This window comes from Apodemus sylvaticus, chromosome 19 (genome assembly GCF_947179515.1).
Source record: "Apodemus sylvaticus chromosome 19, mApoSyl1.1, whole genome shotgun sequence".
NCBI lineage: Eukaryota > Metazoa > Chordata > Mammalia > Rodentia > Muridae > Apodemus > Apodemus sylvaticus.
The window spans coordinates 64,855,302-64,872,433 of record NC_067490.1 but is presented as its reverse complement, the minus strand read 5'-3'; the positions used below and the strand labels follow the sequence as shown (position 1 = coordinate 64,872,433).

Genomic DNA, 17,132 nt, shown 5'->3' with positions numbered 1-17,132 from the left:
AGGTTTCTCTCCTGTATATGTCATTTTATGTCTTTGGAGATTACTGGGTCTTGCAAAGGCTTTACCACATTGATTACATTCATGAAGTTTCTCTCCAGTATGTGTTGTTTTATGATATTGGAGATTTCTGCATCTTGTAAAGGCTTTATCACATATATTACACTCATAGGGTTTCACTCCAGTATATCTTCTTACATGCCTGCAATGATAATTAGCACATGTGAAAACTTTACGGCATTCATTACTCTGATCAATCATGTAATCAATATGAATTATGTTTACAATTTGTTTAATGGTATAAAAAAGCATCAGATCTTAAGGATTTAGCACTTTATATGTTCATGGTGTTCTCACTCATCATGAGTTGTTCAAGACACCTGTGATGTTTATTACATGGCTCATATTTATAGTACCCTCTTTTTATATGATGTATTTTAGCTATCTGAAGAAAGTTATAAAAACTCTGATCTTTATAACACTGGTTGTATTCATATTTTTCCTCTACTGTGAATTACAACACTTTTGACTGGGAACCAGGACCCAAAGAAAAATTTCCAAATTCCTAGTGCCCATAAAGGTTTTCTACACTTTCAGTTTAGGGATATTCCCTGTAAAACTAAAAAAAAAAAATGAGCAATTGCAAATGTCTTTCATATTCCTAATTACTTTCAAAGGCAGAATACTACATATCTTCTTGTTTCAGAACAAATATTTTATGTTTCTTTTTTCAATATTCCAATGCTCACATAATTATTATCCATTATGACACATGATATACCTAATAAAAAGAGTCATAAGTGAAAGGTTTACACATAACATTCAAACTGTTTAAATTTTCATTTCTTATAACATGTGCAATATGGACTAATATTTCTCCACAACAGCATTCTTGATTCTCATAAAATGCCCTCTCACCAAACTTAACCATATTACTACAAGAATATGAGTATCACCACATTTTCTGTGGACGATGTTCTTATTAAAATGTTTTGGATATAAATTTATCACTATTCAATGTGCAGTTTCTAAATACTATGAGACACTACCGATTGGCAGGTCCACAGCATAGCTCTAAAGAAGCTACTTATCAGATGGATACACAAATCAGGTATCGGACCTTGAGTTACATGATTTTGTAAAAATATTATAATCATAGTTACAGTTAAAGAACTGTTATTTTACACTCTTGCTTTTTGCTGGAGACTCCATAAGATATTAAAATTTCCGCAGAGACAAATTTGTATCAGTTTGCACAGGAAATTTACCTTTCATGTCTTCTAATACTTTGAAAATGTTCTTCAAGATGATGGCCTTCCCAATCATAGCCTAAAATACAGTACCAGAAATGAATGATATACTATTGGAAATTAGGAAAAAAAATCAAGGTACTGTGAATTTTCACTGCACAATGAAAGTTACAGTGAAAATTTAGTGAAACTGAATTATTCAGATCAATCTTCACTATTCACAATTAAAATGATAGATCATCAATAACCAATAAACATTTGTTTCCTTTCGAAAAAATAACAGTCTTACCTATAGCATTGAGGTTCAGGTAGGTTTCCAACATCACATCTTTGTAGAGATTCTTCTGGGAAGGATCCAGCAAATTCCACTCTTCCTCAGTGAAGTTCACATGCACATCATCAAAAATCACTGCATCCTAAATATCCCATACATGTACAACATCAATGTAAAAAAAACAGATGTTTTCTCGAAAACAAATTCATATAATTTTGGCACTCCACTTATATTTTGACTCAGAATTTACAATCACTGTGTCATTTTAGAAGCAGCTTGAATTATAAAATTCATGTGTGTTGCTTTTGAACAATTTGAATAACATACAGCCCTGACAGGGAAATTCCAATTGAGAGGGAAATGCACAGGAAACATCCACAATACTGATCAGACATCTGAAAAATTGTAAGAACAATTACTAACTACAAGTCTGATGGGTAAACTGGGTGTATTTGCACATGTCCTTAGTCATAGAGATACAGGCAGGTATATGTCATAGAGCTGGATGCAGGCCTGGCCTATGTAATATGTTCTATGAGACCAAAAGTTATATATTAAGACCCTTAATCGCTACAAAAATCAACCAAGGAAACAAAAATGATAGAAATTCACAGTTCTTTACTAAAAGTTCCCACCAAGAACTATACATTCACTTCAGATCCGAACTCATCTTGTACAAGCATGAAGTGCAACAGTTTAAACTATAACATTAATAAAATTTTATTAAAAGGCATTGCATGCTTAAACAGTTACAAATGAACAGATGAAACTATAATAATATAAATTTTGATCATAAATAAGCAATGTAAGGCAGGAGAAAGAGCTCAGCAGTGGAAAGCTCTAGCTGGCCTTCCACATTGTGTTTGTCAATTTCTCAGATACACATGGGGACTATCAACTACTAATTACTTCAAGATCAAGAATTCTGAGACCATCTTATGACAAGTGTAAAGAAGAAACATATGATATACATATTCCTATACATAGGCAAAATATTATTTATTCAAACATTTCAGAACAGTCACAAGTGTGCGGAAGAACATCACACACCTGGAATCCAAGGACCCTGAAGACTCCGGTAGTATTGATGTAATGAACACATATCAACTTGAGAAATAGAATATAACCTATATATTTGGCCAAATTTCAAAGTGAAACATGAGGATTAAAAGTTGCACAAAAATATATACTTATTGTGCAAAAACATGTCAGCTGGCTTATGTGGTCCCTATGTCGACTATGAGGACAGGAAGAATTTCACAGAGAGAATCTGTGTTGAAAAACAAAAACGAAGGAATAAAATTAAAAAATTAAGCCCCCAGGCTTGCAAAATAACTTAGCATTAATTGCAAATAGGGCTAAAGCATCTTATGTGATTCAGGGACAGAGTTTAAATATTGACTGTATGGGAGCATGAGAAGAAAGCTGAAGGATCAGTTTCAACTACAGCACAGTAGACACACAGAACAAAATGTTTCCCGCCTAATGGAAAGTCAGGAACACACCTAGAGCACAGAATGATTGAAGGTCCAATGAAAACTCATCCAACTGGAGAAACACCTTATGGGCAATCTCCAATCCTTAACATTATTATGGATACAATGTTATGCTCCCAGACAGGAGACTTTCATAAGTGTCCAATGAGGGGCTTCACCCAGCAGCTGACTGAAATAGATGCAGAGAACCAAAGTGAACAAGGGATGAACCTTGTAGATGCTTAAGGAAGAGTTGGGGAAGGATTGAAGGCCCTGAAAATGGTAAGAACTCCACAGGTAGTCTAACAGACTCAATGAACGTTTAACCTTGGGGACATTGACAGACAGAGCCATCAACCAAATAGCAGACACAGGCTGGCCTAAGGTCCCTGGCACATAAGTAGCAGAAGTCCAGGTTAGTCTCCATGAGGGTCCTCCAACAACTGGAACAGGCGGTGTCCCTAAAGCTGCTGCCTATCTTTGGTATCTGTTCTTTTAACTGGACTCCAATGTCTGGCCTCAGTGGGAGAGGATGCACTTAACCCAGCAGACAATTGAAGTCCCACGTTGTGAGGATACCCAGGGGACCCAAGAACTGCATTCTGACCATGGATGCTATAGGCTTATGTTTATCCTGTGATGAAAATGCATTCAGTCTACAGTGATCCTAATAGTCTGCTGGAACTCCTACACGGTTCAAATTCTAAAGTGTCTTCTGACACTCAAGGCAATATCTAGAAAGTTGAATCTTTTAAAATCAGAAAACACGTCCTATCTTTCCAATATAAAATGGTACAGAATAACCCCTTCCTCTTCCAGTAGACAGGAGTGTACACTCCTTTTTCAACCACATGCCATGCCTGCCAGGAGAAAAGTTAGGCTTTCCTTAAGATTCACCACACTATTTATTATCCCACATGCAATTTACACAGCTCTACCTAACACTGTACAAAAACCAGGGAGACAGCATAACCTCTCTCCTGACTAAGTCTCCTGGTGGATTGTTAAGATCATAATTTCCTGCCTGAGACTTCTGCCAGCTTTCAACATGAGCAAGCATTCCCTCTTGAACATAGCCACCAAACAGGTCAGTAAAATGGGAAAAACGCAGTCAACATTCTCTGAAAATACAGACAGCAAACAATACCTTGGGAATAAAATTACCACATAAACAAGACAAACACAGAGACAAGTATCTAGATATATCACCACAAACCCAGATACTTAGATATCAGCATAGGAATATAATTAGCATAAGCCAGGAAAATATGTCCACAAGAAATCCAAGGTATCCTGTCACAGCAGGTCCTCAAAAATTAAAACGTGCAAGAGTTCTGACACAAAAGAAGTTGTTTTGTGGAAAGGAGAGGAGTGAGAACCTGGGGAAGGGATAGGGGTGCACAAGAGGACCTGTGGACTGGAACACATATAAGGAGCAGAGAGCCTGGGATGAGAGTAGAGAAAGACTATAGCAGGGGCTTGTGTAGAGAACAGAAACAGGGAACAAATATAGAGAGCAGCTGAAGCTACTGCTCCATGTATATAAAACACACCTAACAACAGCAGCAGCTGATGGAGGCAGGTAATGACTCAAGCAGGTGCTCAGTGCCTGAGCAGGCCATTGAAATTGCCTGCACGTTGACAACTACAGAGGCAAGGTTCACACACACCGAACAAGAAAGTAAGATAAATAGAATAAATTGACTTATTGGTCAAAAAAAGAATTTGTGTATAAAATTTTACTGGCACTAAATAATGAGGAACACCGCAATGTATCAAAAGCAAAGACCTCAATTGACTGTAATAAAAGAATATCAGCTCAAAGGTCAAGAAAATAGTTTTAATGAAATCTTAAATGAATAATTTCTAAACTAAAGATAAAGATTCCTATTAAGGTACATGAAGCATCCAAAATACCAAATAGAGTGAAACAAAAAAAGTTCCCTTGCCACAAAATATCCAAAACACTATACATGTAAAGAAATATGAAAACTGCAATAAAAATGAAACAAAAACAAATCATAGATTAAAATAGACCTATTAGTTTCATACCTGCCCTCTCAATGGGTAGTGTAAAACACAAAATGTTTTGGACATATCCTTCAGAATCAAGAAAAGCATCCATGATGCTTCTACAAGCAAACCAATGGTACATATGATTTGGGAAGATCCAGCCTTGATAGTAATGATATTCAGAGGTCACCATCTTATTTAGCAAGTAAGAAGCATCACTAGAAACCGCACAGGTAGTCACATCTAGCTGATGTTTCCCATCCAACCACTGATAGGAGCCTGTACCTCAGCACCCTCTGATCAGCCACCTGTTCCTCCCCATTGTGGGACGATATACTGTGCTTACCATGTTCAGATTTCAGGGCTTCCCCGAGGTCCCCTCACAGCACAACACAGAACAGCAGAGCTCAGATCAGGAAACAGTGAACTATCCTGGTCTGCAAAGCCACAGGGAACTTAAAGAAACGTACCCGGAAGATCCCACCACTTTCTTTGAATGGCAGGTCTGGCTTGCGTTCTAGATTGGCCAGTAAGCCTTACCACTCCTTACAGTTAAATTGTGCCTCTAGTGCAGGGTGAAAATTTTAACAGATTTTAGGAGTGGGTTGCACTCTCTTAGCATTTGTGCCCTGCCTTGCAAGAGGACTTTCACACCAAGCAGCCCTATGGAAGGACCCCATTATTCCACCTCAGGTTATTCAGCTGCCTGCTACTCTCCTTGTTAGCAATGACCCTGCACTTGACAGGACCTAAATTCAGACCTTCCTTGAGCTTTCCTCAGAGCACTTGCCTTCCCCTTCCTGTAATCAAGGTTAATAAGTTGCATAGCTCATTCCTCAGGTGCACTGAAGATATCAATCTGATTCGCAAGCGGAAGGGTGCCCAGGCTATTAACTTTAAGTAGTGACTTTAGGAAACGAGAGTTTCCTTTTCTGGCTTCATGCATGGGACATGTGTCTTCATCATAGCTTGAGTAAATAAAACCAAATGGTACAAGATAAAATGTTCTCCATCATTATTCTTCATGGACTCACCGAGGCAATAAGATCCCTCATGCACAAAACATTAGACCTATAAGTTATTCATTGTATGTTAATGTTTTATTTGGTTCTTATTCTGATAGCATCCTCCTCACTTATTTAGTGGCTTCTCAAAAGATCCTAAAAGTTTATACATACATATACTTCCGAAACAAGCATACTAACAAAGAAAGTGAAGTCTCTGATATCCATAAAACCCAACAGATAATCATGGGATAAACTGCCAAGGACCAGACAGACTTCAACTAGGAAACAATATTTGTGGTACCCTATTCTAGGTCTCACTGTCAGTTATTTATGCAGCTATTTTTCTTCTGACGTAAAATGGCCTTCAGGGCTGGGCAGTGGAGGCACATGCCTTTAATCCCAACACTTGGGAGTCAGAGGCAGACAGATTTCTGAGATCGAGGCCCGTCTGGTTTGCAAAATGAGGACTACACAGAGAAATCCTGTCTCGAAAAACAAAAAAACAAAAACAACAAGAACAACAAAAAAGACCTTCAGTATTCTTCTGTTATAGATATGTCTGGTTTTCTTTCTGTCCAAACTAAAAATATGCTTACTAAATATTTCTATGTGAAGTTTTCTTATGACAATCAAAATAATGAAAAAATAATTTCAGACGAGTAATAAACACAAACTCATGACTTAATGAAATGTGTCTTTTTTGTTTTGGTTTGTTTTGGTTTGTTTTGGGGTTTTTTTGTATTGTTTTGTTTTGTTTTTTGTTTTTTTAGAGACAGGATTTCTTTGTATAGCCCTGGCTGTCCTGGAACTCACTCTGCAGACCAGGCTGGACTCGAACTCAAAAATCTGCCTGCCTCTGCCTCCCAGAGTGCTGGGATTACAGGCATGCGCCACCACCGCCCATCTGAAATTTGTCTTTTTATGAATACAATATGCACATAGGATCGTGGTTTGTTATTCAAATCATTTTCTTAATACCAAATAGATTAAAAGTAGAGTAAACTTGTTAACTTGTTAAACAATAAATCTCCACAGGTAACATAACTATGAAATGAAAATATGTGGCTGAATCTTTATTTGGAATAGGTCACAAATTTAACATTTAAATTTTAATGTCTACTTTTAAGGACATGATATATGTAAACATACAGATCTTCTCACTGTGATATCATTTTGAACCCTATCCTAATGCTAGTATGCAACATGGTCTCTATACCTAAGTGTTCCAAATTTGTATTAAAGACTATTGATCTTCTAGAGCAGGAGATGTTATTCATATTGGACATTGCCTTCACTCAATATAAGAATAAAATATCTGTGCTTTTGAAAATTAAATGCACATATGTAAATGTTTATGTAGACATAAATACTTTAGTAATCTAAGCAATATTTATATCCCAAAAGGTCTCATTAAAAATCAATAAATATACTAAGATAGAAAGATCAACACAGGGCTTGTGTTTTATTGTGTAAAATAAACAACTACCATTTTCATACCCCCAGTTCTCTAGAATTAATATAGCCACAGTAGGCCTTTTAAAATGTTATTAAAACTCTACGAAATGAGAGGACATGGGTGGCTAGTATTTGTACAATTTGTAAGAGTAATAACTAGTTAGGTAATGTGAATTTGTCTAAAGACATCCTGAATAAATATTTTTAATGTACAAATTGCAGGATACATACAGTCTCATAAGAAACACTTTGTCAGGGCTGGAGAGATCACTCAGTGGTTAAGAGCACTGGCTGCTCTTCCAGAGGTTCTAAGTTCAATTTCCACCAACCACACGGTGGATCACTACCATCTGTCATGGGATCCTATATCCTTTCCTGCTGTGTCTGAGGACAGGGACAATATGCTCACATACATGAAATAAATAAATAAATCTTTTTAAAAACTAAGCATATTTTTCAATATTCTGTAGGGAAAACGAATAATTTTACATTTATCCTTTGATGACTAGGATAATTTTAAAATGTGTATCATTGAGAACTTAGAAAGAGGGAATACAAATTGTTTATTCCCCATACCTGAATAAATATTCTCACAATACATTGTGGATTTATTTAATAAACCTGTTGTGTTTTTTGGCATTAACAATTATAAAATGCTAGAATAATCTAAAGATGGAAATGGTTTTAATAAACAAGGACTTATATATAGACTACAATGTAAATTTTCAAAATGAGAATATTTTGCACAAAACCTTTGGAAGTTCAAAAGAAATAATTGGGGTATTTAAGGCACTGAGATAATAAGACGTATGCGAAGTACATATGGGATTAAATTCTTTGACCTCATATAAACATTTATGACAAACTGGCTGTAATTTGAGTTTAAGTCTAACCTGTGTCCAATCTACATTGAGGAGAGTGAAAAATACAGGCTTGATTCCTTCATATCTGCCAAGGACAGTTACACTCAGTCCAAGCAGAGACACCTCAGGAATCAGCCACAGGATCAGTGATTGTCATTTTGCAACATATTTGTCACATCTCATCTAGGATATCAATGTAGATTAGGCTCAGCAGATGACAGATACATTTTTGTTTATATGTTTGTTTTTGTTTTTGTTTTTGTTTTTTTTGATGTTTTGTTTTTCAAGACAGGTTTTTATATGTATATCCCTGACTATCCTGAAACTCAGTCTGAAGACCAGGCTGGCCTTGAACTCATATATCCACCTGCCTCTGCCTCCCAAGTGCTGGGGTTACATGTGTGACATATGCAGTTGAGAAGACCCTCCTGGATGTGAATGTGGGTAAGAGAATGATGGACGTCTGGGTAGGCAATGGTGGGAGGAACCTTACTACCAGCTGCAGTGGACAGAGCCTGCCTCAGGGTCCACATGCACCTGGTGGAGAGTGTGTCTCTGCAAGGCTAAGAATGGAGAGTGTTGGTTAGCGCTTTTATTGTTTCTTCCAGTGCTTTTTTCTTGTGAAGATCCCTAGAAAGAATCTGCTTCCTGAGACTGACAGTGCATGCAAATTTATGCAAATGACCCCATGTGTGGGCTTGCACAAGGGGAGTATGTAAGAGTGTGTGGAGGTGAATGGAGAGGCGTGACAGCTGTGCCGAGATGATGATGATGATGATGATGATGATGATGTGTGTGTGTGTGTGTGTGTGTGTGTGTGTGTGTGTGTGTGTGTGTGTAACCTGATGGCATTGGGTCATTTGTATCTGAGCCTCCTCTATGTCTGGCAGGTAATTTGCATGCATTTGCATACACTTTGCTTTCATGCAGTTCTGCAGATCTCACAGAAAGCTCACAGGAATTCCGGGCTCAGACCTGGAAAAAGCAGGAACCTAGAAGGTTCGCCACGGCATAAACTTGCGTGTGCTCCTTCACTCATCTGCATACAGCACGTCACTCATGAATATTAGTTATTAATACTCATAATATTAGTATTATTCATTATACCCCGAGCTCATTCGCCTATGTCCTCTCATTTATGAATATTCATTTGACCGCAGGCTCATTGCATAAATTTGATGTCCGAGCATCAGAAGTTTTCTATGTGGTCTGAGCAGGTGAGTCCTTGTGCCTTGGTACAGAAACTTGTGATTGACGTGGGAGCAGGTTTGTCTGAATGTTAGAACGTTTCTGTGACATCTACAGAGTGTTAATGAAATCTTGTGTCAAGACAAATGAAGCATGTCGCCATGGTGACTTTTCAAGATTTGAGTAAACATTTGTGCAGTACTGAGGGTTGTCATGTATGTGTGTGAGCTCCACCTGCTGGTTGGTTGTTGTTACTGCAGGCTGTATCCTTTCCATCAAAGGCTGAGTGGTGCCACATTCATCTTCCATGAGCGCCACCTACTGGTTGGCTGTGTTATTACAAAATATATATTTTTAATGGTGTTGGTTGATTTTTGTTTCCGGTTGTGCTGTTCACTGATTCTACCCAGTGTCACACCCTTCTGGGAACAAGGCCTTGATTTTGTGTCTGTGGCAGGTGTCAGTTAGGAAACAACATATCTGGAAGCTGTGGCTATGCCAGGGCCTGGGGACATCCTGAGACTCAGTCTGAAGTACGCAATTATCTGCTGATCATCATTTGGGCATTGATTATTGATCAACTGATGATTGCATGTTTATCAATAATCAACAATTAGGTATTGATTATCGATTGATTATTGGTTTTATGTTTTTGTAGATTACTGTGAGCTACAAAGACTTTACCACATTGATTGCATTCATAAGGTTTCTCTCCAGTATGTGTTCTTTTATGATATCGGAGATGACTGGGTCTTGCAAAGGCTTTACCACATTGATTACATTCATAAGGTTTCTCTCCAGTATGTGTTCTTTTATGATATTGGAGATCACTGCGCTGTGCAAAGGCTTTACCACATTGATTACATTCATAAGGTTTCTCTCCAGTATGTGTTCTTTTATGATATTGGAAAGTACTGTGATGTGCAAAACTTTTACCGCATTGATTACATTTATAAGGTTTCTCTCCTGTATGTGATCTTTTATGTTTTTGTAGATAACTGTGATCTGCAAAGACTTTACCACATTGATTGCATTCATAGGGTTTCTCTCCAGTATGTGTTGTTTTATGATATTTGAGATGACTGGATCTTGTAAAGGCTTTACCACATATATTACACTCATAGAGTTTCACTCCAGTATATCTTCTTTCATGCCTGCAACGATAATTAACACATGTGAAATCTTCTGATCAATCATGTAATCAATATGAATTATGTTTACAATTTGTCTAATGGTAAAGAAGCAGCAGATCTTAAGGTTTTAGCAATTTATATGTTCATGGTGTTCACCCTCATCATGAGTAGTTCAAGACCCCTGTGATAGTTATTACATGGCTCATATTTATAACACCCTCTTTTAATATGATGCATTTTAGCTATCTGAAGAAAGAACAACTCTGATCTGTATAACACTGATTGTATTCATATTTTCTCCTCCCTTGTGAATTACAACACTTTTGACTATTAACCACGACACACAGAAGAATTTTCAAATTCTTAATACCCATAAAAATTTTCTAAACTGAGTTTTGGAATATTTCCTGTAAAACTAGAAACCAACGAATTGCAAATATCTTTCACATTCCTAATTTCTATCAAAGTCAGAATACTATGCATCTTCTTGTTTTAGAACAAAAAATTTTATGTTTCCTCTTTCAATATCCCTAAGCTCACATCATTTTTATCCATTGTGACACACGATATGCCTTATAAAAAAGAATGATAAATGAAAATTTTACACATTGCATTCACACAGTTTAAATTTTTGTTTCTCATACCATGTGCAATGTAGTCTAATGTTTCTCCACAACAACATTCTTGATACTCATAAAATTCTCTCTCACCAAACTTAACCATATTACTACAAGAATATGAGTATCACCAAACTTTCTATGAGCTAATTGCTTATTAGAATGTTTTGGATATAGATTTATCATTATTCATTATGCAATTTCTAAAAACTTTGAGGCTATACAGAATGTCAGGTCCACAGCATAGCTCTAATGGAGCTATTTATCAAATGGATACACAAACCAGATATTGGATCTTGAGGTACATGGTTTGTAAGAATATTATAATCATAGCTACACATAAAGTACTGTTATTTTATAGTCTTGCTTTTAACTGGAGATTCCATAAGATATGAAAATTTCCTCAGAGACAAATTTGTATAAGCTTGCACGTGAAAATTACCTTTCACGTTATCTACAACTTTGACAATGTTCTTCAAGAGGATCGTCTTCCCAATTATAGCCTAAAACACAGTACAAGAAAATGAATGATATACTATTGGAAAATAGGCAAAATTAAAGATACTGTGAATTTTAATTGTACTGTGAAAGTTACAGTGAAAATTCAGTGAAACTGAATTATTCAGCTCAATTTTCATACAATTAAAATAATAGAAGATCATCAATAACCAACAAGCATTTGTTTCCTTCTGAAAAAAAAATAACAGTCTTACCTATAGCTCTGAGGTTCAGGTAGGTTTCAAACATCACATTTTTGTAGAGACTCTTGTGGGAAGGATCCAGCAAATTCCACTCTTCCTCAGTGAAGTTCACATGCACATCATCAAAAGTCACTGCATCCTAAATATCCCATAAATGTACAACACAAAGCATGATACTAACATCACCAGAAAATAAATATATGCTTTCTCAAATATATATTCACATAATTCTCGTGCTTGTTTTGCTTATTTTCTGACTCAGAATTTATAATCACTGTGTCATTTTAGAAGGATCTTTAATTACAAGTTACACCTCTGTCACTTTGAACACTTTGAATAGGATACAGCCTTGCTAGAGAAATGCCAACTGAGAGGGACATGCAGGGGAAACAGATCCACGGTACTGAGAACACACCAGAAAAATTGGATGAACATTTACTAACTATAAACATGATGGGCAAGCTGGGTATATTTGCTCATGTCTTTAATCACAGAGGCACAGGCAGGTGTATGTCTAATAACTTGACACTGGCATGACCTTTGTAATGTGTTCTAGGAGACTAAAAGTTATATTTTAAAACCCTCAATCCATACAAAATTCAGCCAAGGAAATAAAAGTGATATAGAAATCACAGTTCTTTACTAAAGTTCCTGCAAAGAATTATACATTCACTGCACATCTGAATTCATCTGGCAGAAACAGGAAGTGTAACAGTTTAAACTATAACATTAATAACATTTTACTAAAAGAGAATACATGCTTAAATTATTACAAATGGACAGATGAAAATAATAGTAATATAAATGCTGATCATAAATAAGCAACGTAGGGTAGGAGAGAGAGATCAGCATTGGAAAGCACCTGCTGGTCTTCCACATAATGGTGGAAAATTCCTCGTAAACACATGGGGGACCAAGAGCTACTCATTACTTCAAGATCAGGAGTTCTGAGGCTATCCTCTGACAACACTAAAGATGAGACAAAAATGGAATTCATATTCAAGCACACAGGCAAAATATTTCCATTTATTTAAACATTTGAGAACAAACACAAGACTGAGAACGAACAGCATTCATGTGAAACCTAAGGAACCTGAATCCTCAGATAATATTGATGTCATGAATATATGCCATTCTGAGAAATAGAATATAGTCTATATATTTGGCCAAATTTCAACACTAAAGGTGTGGAGGAAAAACCGCACAAAAATATGCTTATATTACAAGCACAAGACATGCGTCTTTTGCGGTTTCTCTTCCTACATTAAGGACAGACAAGGTTCACGGAGAAATATGTTTTGGAAAAGAAAAGCAAAAATAAAATAAATTTAAAAATATAAAAAACCAGATTAATAAATAGATTATTATTGAATAGCAAATGTATCTATTGTATTTTATATAATTTAACAAAAGAGATTATAGTGAAGGTTTGGGAGCATGAGAAGAAAGTTGAAGGGTCAGTTACAACCACAACACAGAACACACCAAGGACACAATGTTTCCCCTCTAAAAGAAATGCAGAGTAAAATCTGGAGCAGAGACTGAGGGCATGGCCAATGAAAATTTGACCCACTTGAGTGCCATCCTATGGACAAGCACCAATCCATGACATTATAACGACACTCTGTTATGCTCCCATACTGAATCCTTGAGCAATTGTCCATTGAGAGGATCCACCAAGCAGCTGACTGAAAAAGCTGCGGAGATCCAGAATCAAACATTGCATGGACCTTGGGGACTATTATGGAAGATTTGTTGGAAAGATTGGAATCCCTGAGGAGGATAGGAACTCCACAGGAAGACCAAGAGACTCAAGTATCAAGCACCCATGGGGACACTCAGAGACTAAGCCATCAACCAAATAGCATACACAGGACGGACTAAGTCCCCTGGCACATATATAGCAGATGTGCAGCTCACAGGCTCAGAAGGTCGTCTAATAACATCTGTAGCAAGGGCTTTCCCTATAGATGTGGGGGTGGGATATCTTTTGAATCTGTTTCCTTAACTGGGCTGCCATGTCTGGCCTCAGTGAGAGAGGATTTACTTAACTCACAAGAGAATTGAGGCACCAATTTTGGGGATACCTGGGGTCCCCACAACCTCTCAATGAAAAACAGAGGAGACTGGGGGAGGGACTCTGCCATAGCAAGGGACATATAATGGGGATAGTGATAAGGGTGACAATGAATATATAAATTATTGGAAAAGCAAAAAAGGGAGAAAAAATAAAATTTTCATTCTATAAACACTATCCTGGAAGGTATCTGGAATGGCTCCTACCAGAAGATCTTCCACAATCTTCACAAAGAAAGCCAGACAGGACAGACAAGCAGCCAAAGACATCATCCTATCTAGAAGCTTTTTGTTTCAATCAACTGCATCCTGACCCTTGACACTATGGGCAAATATTCATCCTGTGATGAAAATGCATTCAGTCTTTCTTCATGGATCCTAACAGTCTGCAGGAACTCCTACACTGTTCAAACATCTAAAGTCTCTTCTGACACACAAGGCAAAATCTTGAAGGTCACCTCTTGCAACAGCTTGGGTACATTCTCTCCTTGTATACATCTCTCCATGGCTGATTTACCAATGCCTTAGTTATCTCAACAAGCTGTGGTCACAAAATGCAATTCAAGAATCATCTTCATCATTTCAGTGCAATGAACTCTCATGGAGACTTCCCATGGCTCTGACTCTGCCAAAAGATGGCTGGAATCGGGCCAAATTGAAACCATACAGGAAGAATCCAGGAACTCGAATTTATCATCTATCAGTTTTCAGAAGCCACACCATATAAAAGATCCTCTTAAGTTTGGCTTCTAAGGTGATGGACTCTGCCTCACTTGGTCCACTTATAACAGCTAGAAACTGAAAAAAATCAAGATGCCCCTCAACCAAAATTTGGATAAAGTCTATGTGGTTCATTTACAAAACGGAATTCTATTCAGCTAGTAAAAACAAGAACATTATGAATCTTGCAGGCAAATGGATACAACTAAATACTATCATCCTAAGTGAACTATCCCAGACCCAAAAGGACATGGATGTATGTACTCACATTCTAATGAATAAGAACCATAAAGTACAGGATATCTGCATGATATTTCTTTGTCCTGAAGAAGCTAAACAAGAAGGAAGCCTAAGGGGCTGAATAGATGGCTCAGCTGGTAAGAGCACTGACTTCTCTTGTGAAGGTCCTGAGTTCATATCCCAGCAACCACATGGTGGCTCACAAACAACAGTAATGAGATCTGATGCCCTCCTCTGGTGTGTCTGAAAACAAATACAGGGTCCTTACATATAAAAAAAATATTTTTAAAAAGAAAGAAGGCTAAAATGAGCATGGTTGAATCACACTCTGACGTAGAAATAAAATAGTCAAAGGAGGCAGATGAATGAGAGAGAGAACTGGAAAGGCCAGTAGTTAAGAAAGGGGAAGCAGAGGTAAGGAACAGCTGTGGTGAGATAAAAGGAAGGGCCATAGGACAAGGAAAATGAATGAAATCTCCAGCTGACAGGAATCTAAGAGTTTAGGCATCTTTAGGATCTGCTACAGACAATGAAAAGGGAGAGCAACAGGCAGTCTATTGGGGGGTGATCCTAGCTGAAATACATAGCAGTGAGATTTGGAAACTGAAGAAGGCCACACCCTAAAGACAGGCAGAACTCCCAGTGGAAAGTTAATTGCACCAAGCAAACCAAAAACCTTTCCAACCAAAGTTTATGTTGTCTACAAGAAATACAAGCAAAAATATGGAGTAGAGAATGAGGGACTCACCAAAATATACCTTGCTCAAATTGAGAACCATCCCATGGGCAATCACCAATCCCTGACTATAATGAGGATATACTTTTTTATACTTCCTGAGAGTAGCTTAGCATAATTGTTCTCTGAGTGTCTCCATCCAGCACCTGACTGAAACAGATGCAGAGCCCACAGCCTAACACTGCACAAAACACAGGGGATCTTTGGAAGAGTTGGGGAAAGAAATGAGGGCCTCCAAAGAAAAAGAAAGCCATAAGAAGTCCCTCAGTGTCAACTAGCCTGGGCACTAGGAAACTCTCAGAGACTGAGCCACCAGCCATACTTCAGATGACTGTAGCTATAAAAGGTTGAAATGTTATCAACTTCACCTCTCTCCTGATTATGTTTCCTTATGGATTGCTAGGATTTTCTTACCTAGCCCACCTCCTCTCCTAGCTTCCAACATCAACAAGCAATCTCTCTTGAACATAACAAACAGGTCAGTAAAAGAGCCAGCACTCATCCAACACTCAAAAAATCTACAAAGAAAATTGTAACACAGGAATAGCACTCCCACAAAAACAAAACAAACTGAGAAACTAGTACCTAGACCAATAATCACCAAAAATGCAAATACCTAGGACCAGCATAGAAAGATATGTAATACCAGCCAGGAAAATAAGTCACCATCCTCAGGCTCTCACTCCTTTCCTTTTCCACAAACGACCTCTTTTGTATCAGAGCTCTTGTGTGTTTTACTTTCTCAATATATGTTAGAGAAAGAGGAGGAAGAGAAGGGGAAAGAGGAGGAGGAGGAGGAAGAGGAGAAGAAGAAGAAGAAGAAGAAGAAGAAGAAGAAGAAGAAGAAGAAGAAGAAGAAGAAGAAGAAGAAGAAGAAGAAGAAGAAGAAGAACAAGAAGAACAAGAAGAACAAGAAGAAGAACAAGAAGAAGAAGAAGAAGAAGAAGAAGAAGAAGAAGAAGAAGAAGAAGAAGAAGAAGAAGAAGAAGAAGAAGAAGAAGAAGAAGATGATCAGCATAAAGAAAATATTTCCAAGAAAACTACAAATGAAAGCTTTCATTGACTAAAGGAAGGTGCCTGTTAATGTACAAGAAGCATCATAAATACCAAACAGATTGGGAAAGAGACTTTTGCCACATCATAATCAAAATACTAAACATATTAGTAAAAAAAAAAATTACAAGAGAAAAAAATGAAAAAACCAATCAAAACAAAAACTAGTAATGTTTGAAATTAGAACTATTAGATTCATATCTGTGTTCTTTTTTTTAAGGAATAAATTTATTACTTATATTCTCCCTGCATGTATTACTGCAGTCCAGAAGAGGGCACCAGATCCCATTACATATGGTCATGAGACCATGTGGTTGCTAAGAATTGAACTAAT

The 17,132-nt window shown here is 37.2% G+C and overlaps 1 protein-coding gene across 1 annotated transcript in view; it reads right to left on the bottom strand.

Moving 5' to 3' along the window:
- Positions 1-10,228: 10,228 nt before the first annotated feature.
- LOC127669705 (zinc finger protein 431-like) overlaps positions 10,229-17,132 on the bottom strand; it is a gene marked incomplete at its 3' end in the record, with an annotated part of 326,640 nt that continues 319,736 nt past the window's right edge. Inside the window, exons 2-4 of the mRNA XM_052163883.1 lie at positions 11,986-12,112; positions 11,740-11,775; positions 10,229-10,620 (exon numbers count right to left, since the gene is read on the bottom strand). Coding sequence (XP_052019843.1) covers positions 10,229-10,620; positions 11,740-11,775; positions 11,986-12,112 — 555 coding nt within the window. The remainder of the gene's footprint in view (positions 10,621-11,739; positions 11,776-11,985; positions 12,113-17,132) is intronic.